General features: G+C 40.1%; 1 protein-coding gene across 14 annotated transcripts in view; it reads left to right on the top strand.

The window, feature by feature from the left end:
• The window catches only part of dlg1b (discs large MAGUK scaffold protein 1b), a 130808-nt gene that overhangs the window by 55227 nt on the left and 48668 nt on the right, over positions 1–26913 (top strand). For 8 of the 14 annotated variants that reach the window (XM_084731928.1, XM_084731929.1, XM_084731936.1 and 5 more), the window contains exon 4: positions 18935–19099. In XM_084731928.1, coding sequence (XP_084588054.1) covers positions 18935–19099 — 165 coding nt within the window. Of the gene's footprint in view, positions 1–18934; positions 19100–24177; positions 24328–26913 lie in introns of all 14 variants that reach the window. The other 6 variants (XM_084731922.1, XM_084731923.1, XM_084731927.1 and 3 more) reach the window with 1 other exon arrangement.

Raw genomic sequence — 26913 nt, forward strand, 5'->3', positions numbered from 1 at the left:
TCCTGCAGGTCATTCTTCGAATTTGCGTCTGGTTGAATTTTAACAGCAGCAACAAGATGGTGATGATAATATGTTCGACATGTTCACATAAAAAGTTCAGCGTCTGGGAAACATCATCCAACAACTTGGACTGTTTGAGCACAAAGCATCATGGATGTAAACACGGAGTCCTCCTCCCATCGTCCTGCTGAGTCTTGCGTCCTGCTGGATCAGCCCTCCTCTCCTCCTGCTGCTCCACAGTGTTGTTTCCAGATGATCTGTGTTTCACCAATAAAGCTGAAAAAATACCAGATTAAAAGAGAAAAGTAGCAAAGTTTGGAGGAGCTACCAGCTGCTGCATCTACATGCACAGCCGTTGCCATAGCAACTATAGCTATTTCCACTATTTTCTAGACTTTCTCTTTCCCTGTCTCCTTTTCTTCTCCATCTGACTCCTCCTCTTCCTCTTTTTCATCCTCTGCTCCTCCTCCTCCTCCTCCTCTTCTTCCTTCTTCTTCCTAATCTTCCTCTTCCTCTTTCCTCTCTCTTTCTCCTCCTCTTCCTCTCCTCCACATCACTGACTCTGTCCTACATCACTCTACCTTCCCTGAGGATACACCCCCACTCTCTCTCTCTCCCTCTCCATCTCTCTCTCGTTCAACCCTCCTCGTTTCCGATGAGTCATGTGACCAACCTCTCTCGCTCCCACCCCCCTCTCCCTGGAGACCAATCACACCCCCACAGAGGAGAGCTCAACACACACATACACTGAACACACACAAAACACACACTGGCACTGGCTTGCTCGCCCCGGCTCTCATCATCATCACCACTCTGTCAGAGAGAGAGAGCGAGACAGAGAGAGTGAACGCAACAGGGAGCGAGGAGCAAAACACGAGAACGAGGGAGAACACGAGGAGTCGAGGAGAACGCCTGAGAGGAGGTCAAGAGGGAGGAGAGGAATATATTCTACCAGAAGAAGAAGACGAAGAAGCAGAAGTAGCAGGAGGAGGAGGAGGAAGAGGAGGAGGAGGAGGAGGAGGAGGGGTCAGCAGAGAGGAGGAGGGGGGAGGTTCTCCCTGAATGAAGGAAGAGCTCTGGGAGTCGTTTCCTCCCCGCCGCGATGGAGCGACGCGAGGAATGAGGGCGGATGGTGAGAGCAGGGAGCAGCAGCAGCAGTGGAGGAGGAGGTGGAGAGGCTGGAGGTGGAGGCGGAGGAGGAGGTGCAGGGGGAGCCACGGCCGGAGCCGGGCGGCGCGGGAGGAGCCGCCAGCGCTCCCGGAGGAGGCGGCTGTCGGCCAACTGCCCCGGCGCCGACAAGATGTCCCCTGGCATGAAGAAGGTGGAGTGTTTCTCGCCCATGCTGTGCCACTGCAAGGTGGCCTGCACCAACAGCACCATCTCCCTCATGTTCGGCTGCAAGGTGGGTGGAAACATCTGGACAGCTGCCGGGAGGGAGATCCTCGCCGAGCGTGTGTGTGAGGTCACAGCCAGGGCGCAACGGGTCGCTGGTTAAGGGAGAATTTAAAGAAAGTAGAGATCCAAACTGTAGGCTGAAGTCCTTAAAACATCTTCAGTGGAGGGAAACTTCCAAGTTTAAATTTTAATTCATAAGACTAGAACTGCAAACAATTATTCAATTAATAGCCGACAATGTTGATAAACGATTAATTGGTTTGAGTCATTTTTGGATTAAAAAAGATCCCAATTCTCTGATTTCAGCTTCTTAAATGTGAATATCTTCTGGTTTCTTTTCTCCTCTCTGACAGTAAACTGAATATCTTTGAGTTGTGGACAAAACGAGACATTTGAGGACATCAACTTAGACATTTTCTGACATTTCATCGACCGAATAACCAATAACAAAAATAAGTATTTCAGGAAAAATGGATGATGGATATGTGGAGCTTGATGTACGTGCAATTTTTCAACTCATAAGATTATGTCAGGGTCAAATGATTAATCGAGAAAATCATCAACAGATTAATCAACTGGGGATGTAATGATACCAAAACTTACGGTACGATAACACCACAATGTAAAATCCACGATATGATCAGCTGTTCAGTTCAGAAGAGGGTGAAAATTTTTGATCAGAAATTTATTGTCAGAAAAACAATAGTTAAAAACACACAAATAGTTAATGATAATCATTAATTGATAATCACTGCTAATTCAACCAATTAAAATGTATTAATAGTATAGAGATGGCAGTAATTTCAACTTTACAAAAACAAATGCTTGTGGACTAACCAAGACAATTAACTCGCTCCTCAGCTTCTTCACGCCTCCTGTCCCCGCCTGATCTCACTGTGTCTTCATCGTCCTCAGACTCAGAGTCCTGGTCAGAGATCCTGTAAATCACCTCGGTGCCGTACTCCCTGTCATCAAACTGTCTCTTAAGTGGAATGCTAACTGAGCTAACTAGCTTATGGCAACTACAGCGCAGTTAGCAGCAGTGCTAGCAGCTTCCAAGCAGAGTTATCGTTTGTGCATTTGGTTTGTGAATTGTCACAAAATAGTGACAAATGATCAGTAATATAAAATATTATGTAATAATGACATTTCTTAATGTAACAATGATGATAAAAGTCCTCTTACCCAAACAGAGTGACTGTTTCAGCTCAAACCAATGACCTCATCTAAACTTAACTAGGTCTTGTTTCTTGTGCCACGTATCATGAAACAGATTTATTGCTCATTTTGTCCAAATCCTCACACTGGAGCAGCTGAAACTGGAGAATGTTTGACTGATCAATTAATTTATCAATCCTGTCAGCACTGATCAGTATTTCTTGAGCATGTAAACAACGGTGCGACAAAGAAATGATTGGTCAGTTGGTCAGGTTTTCTTCATTTTTCATTATAGCATGAGTCTTATTTTGCAGTTTTTTGCCCATAATTTTCTTCCAGGAAGAATAAAAGTAAAGCTGAAATCCAAACTGAAGTCTTGTGAAAGACGGCACCTCAAAACGTCTTCGGTGGAGGCAAACTTAAAGGCAAATTTATATTTATTATCGAGTAATCTGTTAATTACTTTCTCAATTAATCGATGGTCTATAGAATGTCAGAAAATTGTGAAAAAATGTAAGTCTGTTCCCAAAGATGACGTCCAAGATGACGTCTCGTTTTGTCCACAACTGAAATATTAAGTTCATAATCAGAGGAGTAAACAAACCAGAAATTCTTTTCAAATTTTTTCTTAAAAAAACCCCAAAAAACTAATAAATAATAGCTGTCGAGAAATTTAATGCTTGACAACTAATCAATTAATCAACGAATCCTTGCAGCTCTACTTGAAACCCTGGAAATACCTGAAACACTAAACTATCACTAAATATCACATTTAAATGTGACAACTATCCAATATTCTGAGCGTTAAAGCTTGACAACAGGAAGTTAGGATTGATGTTTTTGGTTTGTATAATTTGTATAATTCTGATTTATTCTAACTTGATCTCTGGTTAAAATGAACTCTGGTGTGTCTGTCTGGTTAGTGCTGTTTGTTTTTGAATTTATGAGAAAATCCTTCAGAAAATATCCTCGTAATCACCACAAACTAAAAGGCCAGTGATTTATCAGTTTACACGCAGTTGAAAGCAGCGTTTTTCACGAAAACAACCTGAACACTGATGCTCCATCACAGCACCAACACTGCTGCAGAAACAGGATTGAATCGATATTTTCTTAACTGAAATAAAACTGGTTCCAGAGCAGAGATGGACAGACACTAAATATGAATTACAGCAGAAATCACACCTGTGTGGGCGAGACGAGAAACACTGCAGGCCAGTGAACGCATCAGAGAGAAGAGAGACTGAGCAGAGACGAGCTGGGAATCAGAAAACATTTGATTCAAACCCTTAAAATGTTGAAAATTTAAACCAGGTTCTGCTGCAGTCGTCTGCTCTGTGCCTGTCAGACAGCAGCTGAGGGGGAAAAAACCCTGTTAAGTTGTTGTCACCGAGCGGCTGTGTTTACTGTTTGACCTGACGCGACACCATAGGCTGCCCGAGCCGCTTGTCGTCCCTGCTTCACTGAACTCACCAATCGGAGGCTCTGATTGCAGCAGCGCTGTGGCGCGATTGGCTGGTGGGGAGCGTCGGTGGCAGGCTGACAGGCACGTGCATGTGTGGTCAACATGTGCTCTGCAGGGAAACACTAACGAACCAAAACCACGCTCACACATCAGACCTGCTGATGGAGGCCGTCAGTGTTCAGTCTGCAGAGATGAATGAGACCTTTAGTCATTTTAAGATGTTGATATGAACAGAAATACAGAGCTGTGGTGACCAGAGTGCAGCACTTGACCTGATCACAGATTTTCAAAGCTTTAGTCTGACTATCCAGTCTATCTGTCTTGAATATTTAGCCTCTAATGAGCTTTTGAACAGTATTTTGCTCTAAGATGTCAGTATAAATGTTGATCTTCCTTGTCAGTCAGCTGGATATGTTTAGATATACGTCGTCTCTGATCTAACACAACAATTCTACAGAAAAAATTGAAACAGTGCCATTCAAAGCTGAACGTACAGATGCATGACGATTCTACAGGGTTTGAATTTTTTGCATGTTTAAAAGATAAGTGTGTGTTACTTGTTTTGACTGCCAGTGACTAAATTCATTAATGTTTATTTTATATATGGAAGCAGATATTAGCATTTGGTCTGCTGTCAAAACATGGACACTGGGGAACTTTTGCTGAGATTTAGGACTTTGTTAGAAAAATCAGTTTGAAACGCTTTTCGTTTGTCTGGTCCAATATCGATTCAGAAAATCTCAAAATCGATCTTTTAATACGTCTTTTCTCCTGCAGACATGTGGCACAGTCTGCACTTCAGCCCATGTTGTTGACTGGGTGTTATTTCCTATCAATTTAATAACCAGTGTCGTCCATTTAAGTTTAGCATTTTCAGCAATAATACAGAGGCGCACAGCCTTTTCAGTAAAACATCTCATGGCTTCACTCACTACTGTCATCCCGAAATTTTGGCGCATGTACTGTGGAAGTAGCTTTAGCTGCTAATGCTAGCATTATGTCGCCTTGTGTAAAAATAATCATCCCAACTTTTTGGTCTACTTGCCACTTTCTTATGCATCTGTGTTTTCTAATAGATATACAAAGTGTTCGTTTTTTTCTAGAAAAATAAGTTTAAAATGATCAATTTCAACTGAGTTTTTAATTTCGAGTATTTTGTTATTTATTTAGAGTGTTTTACACACCACAGGATATAAAATCCCTCCCTCGCTCGTCTCAAACCGTCCTTACAATCTGCAGCCTCTCAACAGGATCGAAGCGGTTCAGTCGGTGCCAGAAGAGTATCAAACATGGATATGCAACCTTATATGAGGACAGAAGGCGAGATATCAGCCTCAGGGTGTACAAAGGATCGGGCTTCCACATTTGGGCAGTTAGAGCAGAAATGCTTTTGTTCTGGTTTTTATGGTATAATTAACCGCCATAGAGCAACTCACGAATTTCCTTTTGCCTAATTTTCGGTGCAGCTGATGCAACGCCTCTTGCCTCTCCTGACTGGCAGCAGTGGAAGTCTTGAAGCCATGGGGTCAGCTCTACCTGGAAGACATTCAAAGTGTTGTTCACATGAAAAATAACAGAGCAGCCGAGTGAAAAATGAGACGGCGAGCTCGAGGTGGAAGTTAAACTCCTCCACTCGTCTGGCCAGTCGCTTCGTGAACATCAGATTGTTTCAGAAAGGTTTCAGATGCAGAGCTGAGGTCAGAACATGAACAACGTGACGGCTGTTGCTCGATGTGTGAGAGTTTGTGAACATGTTGTTCTTTGAGGAGAATAAAAACAGTCTGCTGCTGAATGATACTCAATAAGAACGTTTACACTCAGGCTGGAGCGTCTCATGGACGTCGTTCATTATGGAAATACATCAATTTGCATAACGTGCTTCTGTGTGTCGCAATGAAACCAGTTGGCTGTGCCTGGTCAATGCATGGATTTCCTTGGAGAACAAGCTGCACCAAAAAACCTGGCCCACGATCATCTGAAGTGTGGGAGTGTTTCAGACAGAGATCCAACAGTGTGGCTCTCTGTGAGCTCTGCAGAACAGTGAAAGAACCAGAGCGCTCTGGCGAGACGGCAGCATCCGCTTTGCTTTTTGTCCCCGCCCAAACATCATGAACACGTTTCTGTCTGTAGTAGGAAAATAAATTTTCTCAGAAAAATCAATAAATTAATTGCTAGATTAATCGACTAATCAACAATTAAAAATCAATTTTTAGGTGCAGCCCTAATTGACACACTGTTTGATTTTAGTGCACCAACTAACGATTATTTTCATTATTGATTAATCTGATGATTATTTTTCTGATCAAATGATGAGTTGTTTGGTCCATGAAATGTCAGAAAATAGTGAAAAATCTTGTCAAATGTCTCGTTTTGTCCACAACTCAAAGATATTCAGTTTACTGTCAGAGAGGAGGAAAGAAACCAGAAAATATTCACATTTAAGAAACTGAAATTTTCTGAAGAAATTACTCAAAAAGATTAATCGATTATCACAATTGTTGGTGATTACTGTTGAGAAGAGCAGTGATTGGTTGTTTAATGTAAAGCTGTCACTGATTGGCTGTCAGAGTTGAACGTCCTGAGTGTGTGTGTTTGTTCTCAGCTCTCGTGACGACTCTTCTCAGGTGAGATCACTTCAGTGTGAGAGGAATCTCCCTCGTTCACCGTCATAAACTCGGTGGTAGAAACGCTGTGACGGACTCGAGTCCACTTGAAATGAACCTCCCAGTTGACCTTCTGTCCCCGGGCTCTGATTGGACAGTCACACAGCCCCTGAGGGGGGGTGGCTGTAGTTTCAGTATCATGCGGAGCGCTGTGTTGACCTGTGAACCCTCAGGCAGCGCTCAGATTGCTGCTGCCTGTCCTGCATGGATCAGGCTTTGATTGGTGTGTATTGTTAATCTGAGGGATTGGGAAGATGACACTCTTAAATCTCTGACTGGAGGTTAGATGGTCAGAAGGGAACGCTCTCCCACAGCGCCTGTGATTAAACGCTCTGCTGTAACTTCTGCTCTATGGCAGTTTGATCGCAACTAGTCTTAATTAAGTCCCATTGATCAGCTGCCATCGACTGCTTTCTCTACCACACACTCAATAGATTGTGCCGGAAGTTATCAATTGTGGAGCCGTGAAGTATTTAGTGAGCTGCTGTCATTTTTAAAACGTTCAGCTCAGATGAATTCACCACGGATCAGAACTGATCCAGGAATCCTGATCAGGGCTGAGCTCCACATGTTGAGACCTCAGCTCACCTCCACAACTGACCGAACTGTTTACAGCCTGAACAGCGTGCAGTCAGTAAGGATGAAGACTCAGAGAGATCTGGGCTTAATTCAGGGTTTTCCCTGGATTTCTTTCTGAGACTGAGGTGGTAAAGGCTGGAGAACGTGCGTGACTGAACAGTTTTATTTTTAGACTGAGTGAAAATCACACACAAAGAAACTGGAGAGAAAAAAGACACACAGCCTGATGATGAAATAAAGTCATGATTTTACAGAAATATATTGATGATTAAAATTAGAGATGCACAATTAATCTAATTTTTTTCTGAAATGTAAAATTTGGCTCCCCAGTGTTCTGAAACTGTCGGATGTTAACTTGCGTCTGTTATATGGCTGCACAATTAATCAAAACTTCATTGAAATCGCAATCTGGCTTTTTTTTTCAAACTGAAGGAGGTGCAAAATTTATTAAAGGCAAAACATGTTGTCAAAAAAACATCAGATTGTACAAACTTTAAAAAAATATCTTCATCTGGTTCAGATTCCTGCAAAAAAAAAAAAATCACATCGTCATTTTAACATGTTTTTCAATCAAAATAAGACTAAAGATAAAAATTAGAGAAGTACAGACACTCATGAAGTTTCATATCAGTTGATATTGATAATTATTGATCATGTCGGTTGTGACCGTTGACATGTTGTTTGCTCCAAAGAGTCGAAGCAGCTGAGGTGATAGATAAAGTAGAGCTCCAATGATTAATCAAATAATTGATTGTTAATTGATTCATATTTTTCAAGACAGAAAAGCTAAAACTCTGATTTTAGTTTCTGAAATGTGAATATTTTCTGGATTTTTTTTCTGGTTTCTGAGGACGTCGTCTTGGACTTTTTCTTTCTCTTACCAAACAACTAATTGATTGATCAAGAAAATGACTGACAGATTAATTTATTATGAAAATAATTGTTACTGGAAAGACTTGAAAAATAGGTCCATACATATGGAGCACATATTTTAGGTGAATGACGGGATAGATTAATATAGATTAATTAATCAATCAATTGAGAAAATGAAAACAGACAAAATTAAAAAAGTAAACGATAGTTACAGGCCTTAAAGTGAGTTTGTTTTATTATCGCTGGGTGATACAGACAAAATCACAATATTTTTGACCAAATATCTCAACGACAGGACAAATCCTGTTAATTCTAAAAATGATAAAAGTTGAGAATGTGGGATTCGTTTGAGATAAGTTGATGTGATGAACTGGATGTTGAGTCTGACTGTCAGACAGTGAGAAGAAAAAAATGCATGTTTTCTTTTTGCCTTTATTTGATAGTTGCTGGTAGAGACAGACAGAAACCATGAGGACAAATTGAGGAGGATGTTTTTTGAAACATGTTAAGATGACATGATATACACTGAGATTCTGTGTGGCTGAAATGTCAAAGAATTCACATGAATTCGAAGAATTCACAGGGATAATTAAATAATCAAATGATGAATAAAGCTTTCCTCACAGCAGCACAGTTGACTGACAAACAGAAAAGATAAAATAAATAGAGCGAGTCAGATTCTAGTGGGATATTACTCCTCGCTTGGCTGTTCCCATCTTCTTCCTTGTGTTCCTCTTCATCACATCCCTGAATCATCCAGAAACCCTCCTCCTCCTCCTCCTCCTGAACATCCTGCTACATCCGCTCCGTGGTGATGCTCCTATTTATAGCAGCTTTTGGCAGGCAGGAGTCGGCGCTGTGCCTCCTCCTCCTCCTCCTCCTCCTCCTCCTCCTCCTCGTCTCTCTGAGAGCTGTCGAGGAGGAGGAGGAGGAGGAGGAGGAAGAGGCTCTCTTCAGGCAGACAGTGTCATCACTGGAAACCTCCCCACTGCCTCCTACATCCACATTTACATTTGTGCTGCTCTCATCCACAGTGAGTGGGTTCGGTGTCTCGCTCAAGGACACTCTGACATGTAGCTGCTGCAGCGATTGAACCTGTGATGTGTTTACAGGACGATCACAGCGTAGTCCACATCACCGCCTCCTTCTCTCTGTGGTTTTAGATCTGTTTAAATTTTGATGTCAGCTGCCGACGGCGCTGAAATGTCAACAATTCAAAATAATGTACAGGAGCCAGAGTGCAGCTTTTATCTTTTTACCTCGGAGCGTTCATGTTCAGGAGCGCAGATGCAGACAGATTTAGCCTGTGTGGGCTCAGACGGTGCAGCGTTGTGACCCACAGAGGGAGATGAACCTGTAAACCGACTGTTTTCAGACAGTAATCCTGTGCTTCTTTGTGTTTGTCGTTGTGTTTCCTCGGAGTGTCGTGACGCTCAGCTCGCCTGCAGCCTCCTGATGCTTCTCCATCTGCTGCTCTGTGGTCATGCAACATTCAGACGGAGCTGTTGTGTCTGTTTGTGTTTCTGTAGAGAGGCGACGTCGGGGACGATAGTCACCTGAAAGTCATCTAAAGATTTGATGAAGCAGCAGGTGGGGGGGGGGGGTTGAAGTTATTCAGCTGCTGAAATTATCCACAGCAACTTATTGAACATGTGTTCAGCGGGTGAAGATTTGGGATCGACTGATATGATTCTCTCAGGGCCGATAAAGATGATTAGCAACTAAGGAAACACATAACTGATATTTTGACATTTACAGTAAAAATTAAAATCTGTGTCAAAATTTATAACACACTTTTTCAACACAATCTTAAAACAGAGAGTACGAGGAGATACCAGCTGCATTTCAATCAATAAAATAACTCACTGCAGCTTTTTAAGTAAAAAAAAAAAAATAGAATGAATAAAATGAAAACACCCCAGGATCCCACAGGTATCTCACCTGGAAACAGAACCAGATTTTGAGAAGAATTCCTAAGAAATAGTCCATAATCAATCAATCTGTTGATCATTTTCTCAGTTAATTTATTAATTAGTCAAAATCTGAGAATTTGGACTTCTTCTCTTAAAAAATGACTCAAACTGATTAATCGATTATCATAAATAGTGTAGAGATTAGTGTAATAATCGATTAATAATCAGTCAGTTAATTATCAATTAATCGTTGCATCTTTAAAACAAAGGGATGCTTGAACAGTTGACCACAGAGTTCCTGGAAAGCAGGTTCTGTCGGTCGGTGCCGCCTCACTTTAATCTGCGGATCATCTCCATCTGCACCGACAGTGACGGGACCTGACCTCTGGACAGCTGTGAATCCAGCAGGCGTCCTCTGTCCAGTCCCATCCCAGCGCTCCCAGTCCCATTCCCCATTTCAATCCAGTGTAGTTCATGGTTTCACCAAAATGAAAGCCCATAAAAATGTTTTCATGTCTGTAAGATGTCATGCTGTAATAGATTTAGTTAAAATCCATGTTAGCACCGATTCCTAAAAGGACAGTATGAAATTCCTCTTATTAACGCGGTTCGATGGACATCGAAGGCGTCATCTCGACTCCAACAGGATAATCTGCCTTCTCGGTTTAATCTGTGCCCTCTGCCCTCGACATGGATGTAATCCACCAGTAATTAAATCAGTAATCAAAGCAGGACCGTCACTGTGGATAATTTCTGCAGACGCAGCTCACGCCTCAACCTACCACTTTATGAAAACACTTCCACATCTGTAAACATCTGTCAGCTGATGTTCTCACCACAGTGACGGAGAACAGAGGAATCCTCCCATCAGATCGTCGCTGCAGGAGTTTGACAAACTGTTCAGTTCCTTTGAGAAGCTGTTGGTGAGCTTTCAGTCGTATCACATGATCTTCATCAGCAGGTGGAGTTTACCTGGTTGTTATGGGCTAAAAAACTAATCGATTAATCGAGAAAGTAATCGACAGATTAATCGACAGATGAGAAGTTGGCATTTAAACCGGTTCCTGGTGTTACTGGAGTGCAGCCTCTGAGAAAGTAACTCAGCTGCTCATCAGAAAATGTTGTGTAGAGAAGTGAGTCAGACTTCCTCCAGCGAGATGATTGACAGCATGTGATTAACACGAGTTCTGCTGCAGTGCTGAGTCCCGTCAACAGCAGACTGATACTGTCTGCACGTTTTAGAGCTCAACTCTGATTGGTAGAGCTGAACGTTCAGGTGTTCTTCACTCACCTGTGTAACGAACCAGTGTCAGGACAGATGAGACGGGTCATGACGGCACAAAGAGAGAATGCAGGATTATTGATCGATTATTAAATTAATCACCAACTATTTTGATAATTGTTTAGTGGGTTTGAGTCATATTTTAATTATTTTTGAGTTGCAGACAAAACAAGACATTTGAGGACATCATCTTGGACTCTGATCAACATTTTCTGACATTTTATGGACCAAACAACTAATCAATTAATAGAGAAAATGGTCAACAGATTAATCGATAATGAAAATAATCGTTACAGGAAAGACTTGAAAAATGGGTCAATAGGTCAAAGGTTGAAAAATATTTTTCAACCTTTGATCATTATCATTCATCAGATTATAATCATCAATAACTGTAATATCAATGGCTTAAAAAACACGTCCAGAAATTCAGCCTCTTAATGTGAAATATTAAGAAATATTCCTTCAACGCTGCTTGAACAAACCTCTTCAGCAGACATAAGTAAATTAAAAAAAACCTGAATAATTGTGTGTGTGTGTGTGTGTGTGTGTGTGTGTGTGTGTGTGTGTGTGTGTGTGTGTGTGTGTGTGTTTTCACGGTGATGTGTGTCTTGTATTGTTCAGCAGCACTAACAGACTGTGAGGAGAAATCACACATTTATATGAACAACCAGCTCCAGAAAAAACTCTGATTTAAAAACGTATTATTTAAAATAAAAAAATAAAAAAACTCAGCGAGGTTTCAGTTTGTGGTCGGAGCACCACGATGGTTAAACGTCTTCGTTTTGGTGCTGCAGCACGGAGGTGGTGGTTAACCGTTGCTCGGGGGACCAGCATGTTCATGGAGACCAAAAATATCTTCATCCTCAGACAGAATATCATCATCACCATCAGACAGAAACTATACAAAGACCAAAAGTCTTTTTCCAGGAAGGCAGAAAACAAACAGTTTATAATCACACACTAATCTGTGTCTTTGATCCAGACAGTTTAAGCTCCTTTTCATGTCCAGCAGATAACAGGAAAGAGGTTTGGTCACTTCAGCTGCGTTTCCACCCATAGTACCCAGAACTATGAGTCCCAGGAACTGCTTTTCAAGGAACTAAAAGGTTTCTGTAGCCTGTTGTCTGTGTTTCCACTGTGGTCTAAAGGAGTCCTCTAAAGTGTCCTTGGAGTCATCATGTCCTACCAAAAAAGAAAAGATTAATACCAACACTCTTTCATTATTTTTATTATCCCAGTATTTATATATGAGACATATATGTAATCTATGAAATATTTTGGTTTGCTTTATTTTTTTTTTATTATTCTATATATTTTTATATATTATTTTCAGCCTTGTCCCAGACAAGAATTAACTGATTAATCAGTTTGGGTCATTTTTAAATGGTTTCTTTCCTTCTCTCTGACAGTAAACTGAATATCTTTGAGTTGCAGAGAAAACAAAACATCTGAGGACGTCATCTTGGATCAAACAACTAATCAAGAAACTAATTTGACAGATTAATCAATGATGAAAATAATCATTACAGGAAAGACTTGAAAAGTGTTGACCAGATTAATTAATTAATTCATTCATTCATAGAGAAATCAGCAGAAAATGATCGACAGATTAATAGACAATGAAAATAATCGTTAGTTGCAGCCCTGTGCTTCATTATAAAGTAGATCGATATTTCCAAAACTGTAACTCGCACCAAAACAATCCAGATTAATAAAAAAAACACTGCAGGCCAGGGGAGAAATATATATGTTTGATTTTAGGGTGAACTGTCCCTTTATTGACTCTTAAGATGAGACGATGAAGCAGCAGTCGACTCGACAGACACATTTTACACATTTAATACCATTTCACATAAAGGTTTGACTTGTGATGCATAATTCACAGCTCGACACATTTTCAGTGTGAAATGTAAGAAAACAAAATGTGAAAACAGTGTTTTATCACGTGATGAAGCTTTTTAAATTTGATGAAAACATAAGTTTCACATGTGAAATATCACTTTACATGCATGAATCTGTTTTTTTTTGTTCTAGAGTTTTGTAAAGTGTCACAGTTGGTGTTTCGTCACTCAGTTTCCTAAAATATCTGCTGTCGAAGTGAACTGCTGCAGTCGGAACATTTAGTCAGACTGTGGGCCGTGTTCATTAAACACTGTGCATGAAAATGTTCAGGCATTTTACAAAATAATGAAGACGAAAAGAAGAGAAATGATGACAGGAATATCTGCAGGAACACAAAGAAAACTGATGTCAGTTTTCATCAATCCGATATGAAAAATACATAAAAATGTGACTGTTTTTAGACAAAAAAGAAAAATAAATTCAAATGAAAGTGATTTCATATTTATTAGTATTTATTTTTATTTATTTTACATTTATTTAACAATATGAGTCAATTGAGAACCAATGCTGATTTGTAGTCTTTACTTATTGATGCTCTTATTGATCAAACTCACCACAATTTGGTGTAAAAAATAAGAACATGACGTGAAATGCTGTGAAAAGATTTAACAGGTATGTTATTATAACTTTTTGGCAGAAGTAAAAAGTTCAGTTGATTCGTGAGTCATTTGTCAAGGTAGTTATCGATTATTCCGTACTGACCAATCAGGAACCGGTACTGACTCTCAACTCCCACCCTGAATTTTCAGACACCCTGAAATGCTGATAAATTTTCGGTGATCGTTCGGGGCAGGAAGTTCGTATCGCTCCGGTTCCATCCACAAACATTTTTCCTTTGGATTAAGTGCAGAAAATAAACTCTGTGGCCAACAAAAGTTCTAGAAGACACTGAATCGATTGGATTTCACAGAGAACATATTGAAATAACTTCAGTTCTGTTATAAATTGTTGGATGTTTATGAATACAATTATCCAAACGATGCAGAACGTGTATAATTTAATTCATAGCCTGTTAGACTCTGAGGTTACTCACAACAACAAAGGCAAATACCACTCCAAGCTAAGATAATATGACTGGCTGAATAATATCTTCAAAAAAAGAGAGAAGGGAACAGAAGTAAAAAAAAAAAAAAAAAAGAAATTAGCAAGTAGAACACGAGTCTTAGAACAGGTTTACACAAGATTATCAACTGGTTCTCACTGCAGGGTCAGAGAGTCTGGACCTCATGAAGCTCCACTCTGATCCTACCATGATGAAGGTATGACCCGTCCTACGCTGCCTCTGACGGCGAGTCCTCGCCCTCATTGGTTGGATCGGTTAAGTTCAGGCGTGAGGAGTGAGCGGCGGGTTATTGTAAAGTGACTAATGTTCAGTGGACGTCATGTTACGGACGAGTCTCGAGTGTGAAGACTTAGGTTAGCTCACCGATTAGCAGACTAGCGTGAACGTCGAGCTCTGTCTTGTTTCTTCAGTTCAGTTTAGGTTGGATGGATCTGAAAAATAAAAGAGCTGGTTCTCATAACAAAGTCTTTGAGCTGGAAGGTGTTGAAGCTGTAGCGTGTCCAAACACATGGCGTCTATTTTGACAATCTTTTAGCCGCCGTGTGCCTCCTGTACATCAGAGCTCCTCCCATAACTCACAGTGATGTCATTTCAGTAACACACAGCTTAACCACACCTGTGTGAAAACCAGTCTGAAGGGTTTGGGGAAAACAACACAACAGCTCTCAACTCTCAACCCAGAGGGAGCAGTCAGCTGTTTTCTGGCAGGAAATCCATGGCCAGCTGGTTCCAAAATAAATAAATAATTTCAGTTTTGAGTTGAGAAATTTGGATTCTTTGGTTTACCGAAAAATGTTCCTGTGGATCTGACTTCACCGTGATTTTTTTAGGTCATGTTTTCAGTTGGGTTTGTTTGTTCATCAGCAGGATTACAGAAAATCCCAGAAATGCCTTACAAGTGACACACGAGTATCAAAGTGCTTGTTTCTTCTAAGTGGTTGCGTTTGCAGATTATCTGATCATAGAAGAGTGAATTGTTAGTCTTCAGCCTCCATCAGTTATATATTTGTTATATTTCCTCCTCCAGGTTGTGGCTTCAGTTGTGTGCTGTTGTTTTATGTTGGTGTTTAAGTGTTTGTTCAGATTCACACCTCTGAATCTGTGAGCGTTAACTGTTCGCCGCCTCTCTGGCAGCTGCTGTTGTCCTCCATGAATTAACCAACTGTTCAGTGAGTCGGCTGGCAGCTCTCAGCCTGATGAATGGAGATGTTGCCCTTCACACACAGTTTGTTGGCTCAGTGCAGACTGCTGTCAAAGTGGAGGTGACGTCTTCCCTCTGCAGAGACACAAAAAGCACAAGAAGCCAAATGATGTGGGCTTTTAAAGCAGGGATGGACGACACGGCAAAAATCGTAATCCACGATCTTATTCTAATTATTTCTCATGTTTTAAGACTATTTTGCAAGTTAATGAACAGTACAGGCAAAATAATTTTGTTTGTGTGTCTTTAAAAAAGGCAGGTCACTGATTAGAGCTGCAGCCAGTGATTATTTTCAATTAATCTGTTGGTCATTTTCTTGATTAATTCAGTTGTTGTTTAGTTCAGAAAATGATGAAGAATCTAGAATTTAGAATTTATTTAAGTCTGCAAGTAGAAAAAAGATCATCACGTATAAATCTACAAATTCATGTAAATAAATGCATGGCTTCTTAAATAATGCAGTGAAAAACATTTCATTAAAGTAATTCAACATCAACTTAAACACTTCTGCAGTCTGAAAAAGGTGTCAGCTGAAGCTACAGCTGATAACACCTACCCTTTTAACAGTATGTCAGATTTATCAAGAAAGAGTAAACAGACAGCACGCAAAACTTTATCGTCCAAAATGACATCGGGGCACTGAAATAGTAAACTTCCACTGATATTTTTAACTATAAATAAATAAAAATACATATATAGCAAAATGTAGGTATATAATTAAACCTGAATTAAGAAAAAGGGCAGATATAGACTGATATCGCTGTGATAAGCCAGTAAACTCCTCATTGATTTAAGTCTTTTCTCCTTCAGATTTCTCTGAAGAAGTTAGATTTTTTTTTTTTACTGTTTTCAGAAACATATTTATCTGAATCCAGAGCTGGGGTCACATGTCGAGTTATTTCCCACAGTCCAGCAGGAATACGGTAAAGTTGCCATGGTAACTGAGGAGACGGTGGTGCTGAGTCTGACCCCCCTCAGTGACGGCGTTTGATCACGACGTTCGATCAGAGCGGTGTGAAATGTATTTCTGTGCCGGCGGAGGGAGACTCTCTCTGTGTAGTTCAGACTCAGGCGGGCGGGGCTGCGTGTAGACCGGCAACCTGCCAACCTGATCCGGCCCACACAGCCAATCAGACGCAGGATAATCCTGTTCAGACGCAGATTAACGTCCCTTTGAAGTTGCTGCTCAAAGTTTGTTCAGAGCTTCTTACAGCAGCAGCGTCGCAGAGTTTCAGGTCTCATGTTGAAACCTGCGACTGAAATAAATCAGGATCAGAGCAAAATCCAAAACATCTGTGCTAACAGCTGTTTCCACACGATAGAAAGATGGTAATCAAAGTGTTTTTAATTATTATATCATCATCAAAGTGAAACACAAAAGGTAGTTTACTCTCATTTTCTTTAAATCACAGAATCAACACATAATGATTTCAATCTACTTTTAGACTTTAGAAGTTTTAGTAAAATTTTAGTCTTTGGATTTTTGTTGGTTTTAGGCAATAAAACTAAAAAGTCAAATTTTCATGCCTTTTGTCATGAAGTTTTTATTCTTATGTCTCCTTTAAATTTTCATTTTGACACCTGCTTTTAATTCACTTTTAGTCTTTTAACAAAATTGTACATTTTTTTTAGTCATGTGATCTTGTATTTTACATTAGACATTTACAGTTGATATTATGGCTGCACAATTCAAAAAATAAAAAAGAAAGAAAGATGGAAATCACAATTTGGCTTTCAGTAATTTTCAAATGGCAGGAGGTGCAATATTTTTTTTTAAAGATAAAACGTCTCAAAAAGCTTTGAAGAATCTGGTGGGTAGGACAGGACGTCTCTGTCTCACCACATTCATTTAAGACTTTAAAAAATATTATTTATTTGGTACAGATTCCTGCAAAATAATCACACCATAGTCATTTTAACATGTTTTTCAGTCAAATTAATGAATAATAATGTAAAAATTATCATTGCCTCACAAATCATATTCTGTTTGTAATAAATAATAAATAATGGCATTTAGGTTTTTCTTCCTAAGTTGTTCAGCCCTTGTCGGCCTTTTAGTCTCATTTTTGTCCTGCAGTTTGAATGTTTTAATGTTTCTGAGGTTCCATTGGCTGCCCTCTTTGTTGTGTATGGTTACCATGGTTACAGGTGTTGTTCTCAGCACACAGTGTCCATGTGACTCTGCAGTGACTCTCGTTATAAACTCTGAACTGTTGCTCCTGCTCATCGAGCATTAGCGTTAGCACAGCCAGCTAGCTGTTTGCAGTCTGGGTTTAATTCACGAAGAAGAATCTGAACGTTAAGATAACCTCTGTGATATTTCTTTTGTGAACGTGGAGGAAGATTTAGATGTTTAGAAAGCAGTTTATTAGTAATTAGATGTTTTAGAGATGAATGTCCTGCCATGGATTAATCAATAAACTGATCAGACTTGACACCCAGGACGCGTCAGACCCGTCTCCTGCTGTCCTGTGCAGTGCGGCAGCTCAGGAGTGGACGTGAAGGTGTCCATCACTCGGTCTCAGCCTGGTTATGTAACTGCAGCGGTTCAGGACAGTCGAGTCGTTCACCTGTCAACATGAAGCTCTCTGCTCTTAAAGCCACAAAACAGATGAGTAAGACTCTGAGCTCTGACTCATCAAGAAGTGAAGGCTGCAGCAGCACGCTGAAGTCTGTGGAGACACCTCAGAGGGACAAATCAGCTCACGTCTCTGCTTTCAGTCCCTCTAAAGGACGGTTACACTTTGTTTTAACTTCAGTCTTAGTTTGGTAGTTTTGTCCATCGTTTCTGTCGGTGTAAAGTGGAAGGAGACGCTTGTTCCTGTTTTTTTTATTATTATTTTTTCCCCACATTCTGTATTTTCATTTCAGATCTTTCTTTAAACAATATCCTGATCACTGACAAATCAAACTTTCTGGATGATGTGCTCAGCAGGCTTGGGCCGTATCTATTTTGTTGTACCTTCATACCTTCATAATTTTTACATCAATATTTTTATTTTGATTGAAGAACGTGGTAAAATGACTATGGTGTGATTTTTTTTGCAGGAATGTTTAAGTGTAGAATCTGGACATCTCTGTTTCACCATATTCATTTATTTACAATTTTTTTTGACACATTTTGCCTTTAACAAATATTGAACCTCCTGCTCTTTGAAAATTGCAGGAAGCCATATATTACGATTTTGATAAAATTTAGATTAATTGTGCTCATCCAGCCTACGATTCTGTGTGTTTATGTTTGTCCAACATGGTTTTATATAAACAAAAATCAACAAAAAACAAAGGTGGAACAAGGTGGAATCATCACCTGGTTCTTTAACGTGACAGCAGCCTCTACCTGTCAGTCAGAGTTCAGGGCTTTAAAACCCTCTGTAACCCCAGCAGCAGCAGCAGTTCAGTAGTTTGACCGAGCGTATTCTTCTGTTTGTGTGTTACAGAAGTACAGGCACCACGATGAGGACTCGTCCCCCCAGGACCAGAGCTCCCCTCAGCTCACGGAGGAGGCGGGGGGAGCAGAGCTGGTCCAGGTAGCAGAGAAGAACCTGTCCCAGATCGAGAATGTGCACGGATACGTCACCCACGCTCACATCTCACCCATGAAGGTAGGACGGAGAGTCGCCTCCGTTTTCTCTTTCCTTCTTGGTTTGTTTTTCTCTCTAATGAACGACTTTACTGGCATTATTAAACATTATTATTCAACATGTCTTCCACTTTAAATCTTCAGATCTGGCAGGTGTTGAATAGAAGATGAGTAATTTACTCTTTTTTAAATGGCGAGAACTTTTTTTTGGCAAAAATCGGAATATTTAGAAGATTTTCATCTCTTTAAAGTTTCTTATAACCCTCAGGACAGGGTGTGGTGTTGTTCTTCCTGGAAGAAATGATTTTAATGAATTATACAAAAACAAGTCTCAGCTTTCCTTTGCAGTTTTCACTTGCAGATGCATTTTACAGTGTCTAAAAACAGTGCAACATGCTTTTAGAAAATCTGACATCAAATCAGGCATTTTAGGCAGCAGCAATCCCAAAAACAGCCTGCAAAATCCTGAATTGTTTACTCTGTTAGCAACTGATGATGAGAACCACCTGAACCAACCTCCAGCATCTTCAGACTTCAGACCAGTTTGTTGTACCTTCAGTCTGATCAAACACTTGAAGGACTTCCTTCACAAATTGATAAATTGTTGCTTCTGCTTGTTTTCTTTCTGGCTGGAATCTTTCATTACTTTGTCAAGAAACTCAACAAAAAACAACAGCAGTATGTTTTACCTAGTTACCTCTTTCTGTATAATTTGGTGTGAAAACGTCTGTTAATTCAAACATGTATGTACAGTAAATACAAGAGCTTCAGATGCCAGTAAAGTCAAACATTTTCTACCTGTTTATCTCTTTGTTTCTTATTCTCTCTTTGTCTGTCTGTCTGACTGTGTCTGCTCATGTGTGTATTTATAAAAGAAAATATTTCTGTCCATCTGTCAGTCAACACACACACACACACACACACACACACACACACACACACACACACACACACACACACACACACACACACACACAGAGGGAGGATGAGTGCTGTTGCTTGTCTCTGCTGCCTTCATGTGGTTCATTTAAAGCACTGAAGCTGCTCTGACGCTCTCACCTGTACCTGTTCCTGCTCATCATACCTGTGTCCTGTCACGATGTCATCACACACACATAAACACGTCACCAGTCAAATTCCTCCAGTCAGGTTTCTGTTTGACCCCAAAAAAACTCAAGATGTCATGTTTGACAGATAAATATACTTTAATGTGGACTGTGCTTAAATTTCAACCAGCAAAAGTTACTTGTGGCACAACTTTAATTAGTTTCAACATTTTATTCACAAATAAAATCACTTTTTTAGCAGCTAAAAACTTAAAGAAGTAGTTTCTCAGTGAGTGAGTGTTCCTGTATCACAAACTTCACCTCTGAATAAATAATGTTGTTAGTTCTGTATTGTGGTTGTAATGAACACTGCAGCCTCCAGGGGGCGCTAGCAGGACTTCAGATTGGTACCAGTCTGGGTGTAGGACTGTCATACTGCACGTTACAGTGTTGAATCTCTCGTAACTCTGACTTTTGTCACTGAGTGGCTCATAACTTTGATTATGGGAAGAATTTTGAGAATTCAAAACTTCTTCTTCATGACTTTTACGGTGGCTGTGTGTCCAACAAAGGCAGGGAACTGCGGTTCCTGCTGACTGATTTCTCTGTCAATTAATTGGGAATTGAAATTGTCACAAACTGCGTGCACTTTAAGGGGAGGAGTCGCACCACAATCAGTGAACAGAGAACGTCTCAGCTCTCTGTGTTTCAGTGTTACATCCTCTCGTATGGATAAAAAAAGTGGGTGGGTCATAAAATATTTCTGGTTTCCACAGTCTAGACATTTGATGAGAATATGTGAATAACTCAGATAGAAGCTTATAATTCCAAGTAAGGATGTCATATGTCGATACCAGTGAAGTTAATTTCTATGATTCTCAATATCTAATTTGATGCCGCGGCAAAAGACAAAAACTAGAATAAAATTCTTGCCTTAAGAAGGAGAATTCAGATTTTCAGCAGGTTTTATGAGCCACTCAGTGACTGAAAGATCCCTGAGGTGTCATCCATCACAGCCTGTTCCTGTTCTCATGACCTCAGTTTGTGGTGCGTTTACTGACAGTCAGACACCTTGTTTCCAATCAGTAAATATCTTTCTCGCAGTGTTTTTATTGGTCCGTTACCTTCACTGATGTGACGCGATGAGCAGCCGTCTGCCGTCGTCGTCAGGCTGTTGATCAAAACCAGAACAGGACCAGACTTCCTGGAAGCTCAACCTGGAGAATTTGGCGCCGTCCCGGTCGGTCACATGACTCTGTTTCCTGTTCATGCCGTCCTCCATGCTGCTCCTGTCAGCTGCTGCTGCGTTTGTGTCTGTCGCTGCTCAGATCACACTGGTGTGTGTGTGTGTGTGTGTGTGTGTGTGTGTCATATCAGTGTGAACTGGATCCATTTCAGTTTCTGGGTGTTTGTTAAACAAGGACTCAGTTTGCTGGTCAGGATTAGACAGCTTTTTATCAGGCAGGGAGGCTCTAATGAAAGACACTGCAGTTGCATTTTGGGAGCTGTAGGATCCAGTGTTTTTGGAGTTTGTCCCAACTTTATTTAAGTGCTCAGTGTTAGTTCTGCCAGTAGGGGTCTCTCTTACTTTAAAACAGTAGCAAAAGACAGTTTGATGATGTTGTGAAGTAGCGTGGGATCATAGGAGTTGTTGTCTTCATTGTTTAAAGATCCACCATAGCTGAATAAAATCTGACACAACTCAGACAGAAATCTTATTCATGGACAACATAAAGATGTATTCACATTTAGAGCTGCTACAATTAATCAATTGCTAATCAATCATAACATGAATTGCTGACTATTGCAATACTTTTTAAGAAGAAAAATATCCAAATTCTGTGAGTTTAGATTTTTAAATGTGAATATTTTCTGGTTACTTTCCTCCTCTCTGACTGTAAACTGAATATCTTATCATTCAGGATATCATTGTGACATTTTTTGCCATTTTCTGACATTTGAAAACAAGCTACTACTATTGAGAATAAATAAATAATTAAATAATTAATCAATGGTTACATGTTATCTTTAGTCATGTTCTGATGTATCCAGTGAATCTCATATTTCCTCTGAGGTTATAGCAACTAGCAGCTAATAACTTGAATAACTTATGCATTTCTCTGGTTTGAACATTGCTGGAAACATTTATATAATATAGATTTAGTGTTTTGATGCAGAAATGTTACATCCTGTAGCTTCATGTGAAGTCACTGGAGTTACATTAAGACTCCTTTTTTATGCTTTGGGAACCTGTGATGGACATTTTACCAACTACACATTTAATAAATTAGTTGAAAAATAATTGATGGATGATGTTGCACAAATACCAACAAGTTAATAAGTCACAGTGTATTCCAATAAAATGCAATTTTAAAACATCTAATTCCAGACAAATGCAGTAAAAACAGGTTCAAACCTCTGTTAGTGCTTAATATGGAAGAAAACTCTGCAGGGCCCCTTTAGGAAAAACAAATGATTAATAATGTGTTTTTAGGAGACATTTAAACAAATTTAAAGTGTTGTTTTTGCCCGATAAAAAAAAAGGAGAGTCTAAATCTTTTTAATTTAGTTTTTGACTCTGTTCTTGTTTTCCAGTCAGTAATTTCCATTAGTTGGCTCTTGTTAAACTTAAGTGACTTACTGTGGAACAGAAGACATGGACAAAGTCTTCTTGTGCTTTTCGATCCGGTTTCTCCCACGACGGCTCTACAGCCTGAATATTAAACTGAAGATATGAAGTGAAACATGATGTGGCTGCTGAATGAAGGTGTTTCCTCTTTGGTTCCAGTTGATTTGTGAGGTGGTGTGTGTCTCTGCAGAAAAACAAGCAAACAAACAACAAACAAACAGAGCTGTCTCTGCGTCAGTGTTTGGAGTTGATTAATCCAATCTGCCGATTAGCTGAGATCTGTTTTTTCACAGGGGTTTAAACATTTTCACGCTGTGGTGGTCATGGTAACGGAGTACATGAGATCAGATTAACGGCGGGTAAACAGGACTAATGTGTTCAGACTGCTCAGAGCACAGTGGAGCTCTGCTGCCACCCTGTGGTGAGACAACAAACTGACGTCTGAGAGGAAGAATCACAACTTAAAAGTCTGAAAGACTTGGACAGATCGTCCTGTCCACTGCTGTCCAAACCCAGAGGTGGACAACACTGATCTGGTCTGTGTCCTACTGATTGAACCTTTGAGGATAATATTGTGTCATTTGTGTTAATATTAAGACAATTTTATCAGCTATATTCTCCAGGCCTATTCTGCTATAAGGGGAAAAAACATGCATTGCACTTAAATTGTAGTTTCTTGCGTCCACTTGTTATGTGCAGGATGACAGATGGAAATTAGCGTCTTGCTAAATCTGGTGCAACCATGCTTTCATTTCATGTAAATGATCAGTGTCATTGCACACTGTCCTTTCTTAAATTAAAAAAGTTTTTATCACAATACAAACCAATTTTTGTTGGTCTTTAGTTCTGTATTTTAGAAATGACCCAGTGTTGATTTAGTTTAATATTTTGGTTTATGTTATTGTGGTAATCTGTGGTTGATAATGAAGTTTATTGATTAGTTTTTGTACGTATTTGTTTTCTTACCTCTGATTAAAGAAAGCGCCAGTCGTCTCAGGTTGACAGACTCATGTTGTCGTGTTCACATGTCGTCTGCTGTCGTGTGTCTCAGCTTCCTGTAGTTCATATTCATAAATGTGTTCCTGCAGCATTCAGACCTGAGAACTCATGTTTTGGTCCTGGATGATCTGACAGAGATGATCCTGATGCTTTTTTTAATTTCTGTCACACTGTTTAAAATAAAATCGTAAATTTCTCCAAAAGTCTCCCGCTCTGACAAACGGAAAACTAGTTTCAGAACATCTGGTCAGCATCGGCCTCCAAAACATTCGAGGAAAACATCCCCTCCACCTCTTCTCTGCTCAGCCATTCTCACCGTCTCTCACCCCCGTCTCTCTGTCTGACTTCTGTCTCTCTCCTGCTTTGCCTTTGCTGTATTTTGACCTCTCCGAGACTCCGTCTTCCCTCCCCTCCTCTATCCTGTAGGTAGCATCTCTGGAGTGCATCTTTGACGGTTCTTCAGCGTTAGGACAGCACCTCCCGGAGCTCCCCTCCCCTACGCCCTCCACCCTCTATCCCCACGGCGAGGACAGCCCCCTCGCCTCCTGCTCCTCCAACCCCTACCCCCCTATTCAGGTAAAACACCCCCCTCCCACCACCACCACTTTGGGCTGTTGCCATGGTAATGTGAACATTAGTATCACTCGAGTGCTGCTGGGAAAAAAGAATCTGAATAATTTCTCAGTCGTATTGTGTGTCATATTGTTTACAACTTATCATATTTAGATTATAAGTTTCTCTTCTCTTTATATTCTCATAAGTCCCAGTGAGAAAATCCTCAGTTGAAGCTGTTTTCCACACCTGATCCTGCTGTGAAGCTGCGTCTGTAGCTTGTTTGTTTCTGTGGTTTTATGACTTCAGTTACAGAACGTTTCAAATTTTTGTCAGTCCCTCAATTCTGCACAAATTCTCAGGAACTTTGACCAGTCATCGTAGCTTCCCACAAGTTCCATCAATCTTTTTTTTCTTTTGTCACAGGTTCTGAAAAGAACACGAGGTTTATCATTGTTATTGCAACTAACAGCTATTTTGAGAGTCGATTAGCCATCGATTATTGAAACAGTTAATCAACCTGTTGCTAAAAAATACAACTCAGGTTTTGAAATTCTTTCACACAAGTTTGTGAGAGACGGACACAGAGGGGGTCGTGTCCAGAAGGGAACCCCAGAACTGTGAAAGATCATAAGATAAGAGTTTTGCATGTAATAGGTTCCCTTCCAGACACGACTGAGAGAAGAGCACAACTTCGGGTCACCACAGATAAATGAATGTTTGGGAAACGCTGACATTCAAGACATATTTTTGTTGTCGATTCTGGAATCCTGCAGATTCCACACAGAGTTGTCTTGGTTTTTAAGTGTAAGCTAGCTAACAAGCTATATCACTGAGGCGAGTCGACGAACACGTTAGGAAGACCGAGTCAGTTTGGAGTAAAATGCACAATGCTGAGTAAGAGAACCACAGTTTGTAATGAACCTCAGCGCCCTGTGATACACACTGAGCAGCATGTGAAGATTCGACACAGATAAATAGGTTGATTCAACCAGTTCCTGTTTCACACAAAAACAAAAGCAAGACTCTCTCTCTGGAGTAAAATCCTCAAAACAGCGTCAGCTTTTTTACAACATGCTGAGTGTGCTCTTTAAAAGACATCATCAGTTAAGAGTCCTACTTATTTAAAAGTGGATATCAACCCAATTTGTTGACCACTTCTCGTTAGAATTTTCTCAGACCGTGCTGTTCTTGCTGTTTCTGAGGTGGTGAAGAACATGCGTTTTGTTCTGTCTGCATTTAGAACAAGTTGCAGGTGACAGAGCTGTTCTTGTGATCTATCAGAGACATGTTGTGGAAGGCCTCAGAGTGATGGGGGAGTGGATGTGGAGCTGTAGATGACGATGTCATCAGCATAGAAATGAAGGCTGCATTTGAAATATTCTGACTGATGGTATTTATGAAGAATCGACTTTCTCTGACTGTGAAGATCTGATTGTTCTCACATCATTTATAATGACGAAAGTCATTAAAACCTGAGTCTTATTGATAAAACAAACTCATGTAGGCTGAACTGTAAAAAAAAGAACAAATCATTGAATATTAGTTTTGTATTTTGCATCTTAGTCCAGTTCAGCCACAGATTATTCATGTAATCGTCTTAGATAAAAGTCTTTTTCAGAATATTTTGTGTGTGTACCCGTCGTCTGTGTTAAGAACCAGCAGACTGACCTCTGAGAGGAAGAGGAGGGGCTTGTTACCTTGCCTTACGGACGATATAGCTGGAAATCCTGTCATGACAGTGAAGTTTCAATCAATATCGATTATTGATCATATTATTTGGTTGTGACTGACTGCATGGTGTGTTCTCCAGCTAAGGTGATAAAATGAGTTTGTTGTATTATCACTGAGCGACAAAATCAAATGTCACAATATTTTTTAGGGCTGCAGCTAACAGTTATTTTCATTATCGATTAATCAGTTTTTTTTTAATCAATTGATCGCTGAATTAATCCTGTTCCAAACTTGTCTGGTGAGAAATAGGTCCAAACATGTGGAGCACAGAGGCCCACATCGTTTTCATTTTCATTGTTGATCAATCTGTCAGTCATTTTCTCCACTTATCAATCAAGTTGTTTGGTCCATAATATATCAGAAAATGTTGATCAGAGTTTCCCAGCGTCCAAGATGATGTCAAGATTTTTTGATAAATGATCATTAGTAATGTTGTGGAAATAATGAATTGAGGGTAGAGGCAAATAATAGAACAGACATTCTGTTAAGTTAAAAAAAGACATGACTTTACTGTAATGCAGCCTTTAAAACCAGGAGAAGACAACAATCATGACATATCATGATATAATATGGATATAATGTCCAGCCCTACTGTATCAGCACATCTCACATGTTCTGAAATGACTGTAGTTGTGATGTAGAGGAACTCTGAGCTGTGCAGAGATGGAATATAATCAACTGTCGTACTTCACGTCAGACTAAACACAGATCAGCTGGACGGAGCAGGACCTTCACACCATCACTTCACCGGTAAAATCACCCGCTCAGGCGCCAAGCTTTCTCCTCACGGTGACACTCTTTGGTGGAGAAATCTCCACATCCTGCTCTTCATTGTTTCCTCCACGCTTGATGTGCGGCAGCCGCCGCGTCCCGGGC

This window comes from Lutjanus erythropterus, chromosome 12 (genome assembly GCF_056507025.1).
Source record: "Lutjanus erythropterus isolate fLutEry1 chromosome 12, fLutEry1.hap2, whole genome shotgun sequence".
Taxonomy (NCBI): Eukaryota; Metazoa; Chordata; class Actinopteri; order Lutjaniformes; family Lutjanidae; genus Lutjanus; species Lutjanus erythropterus.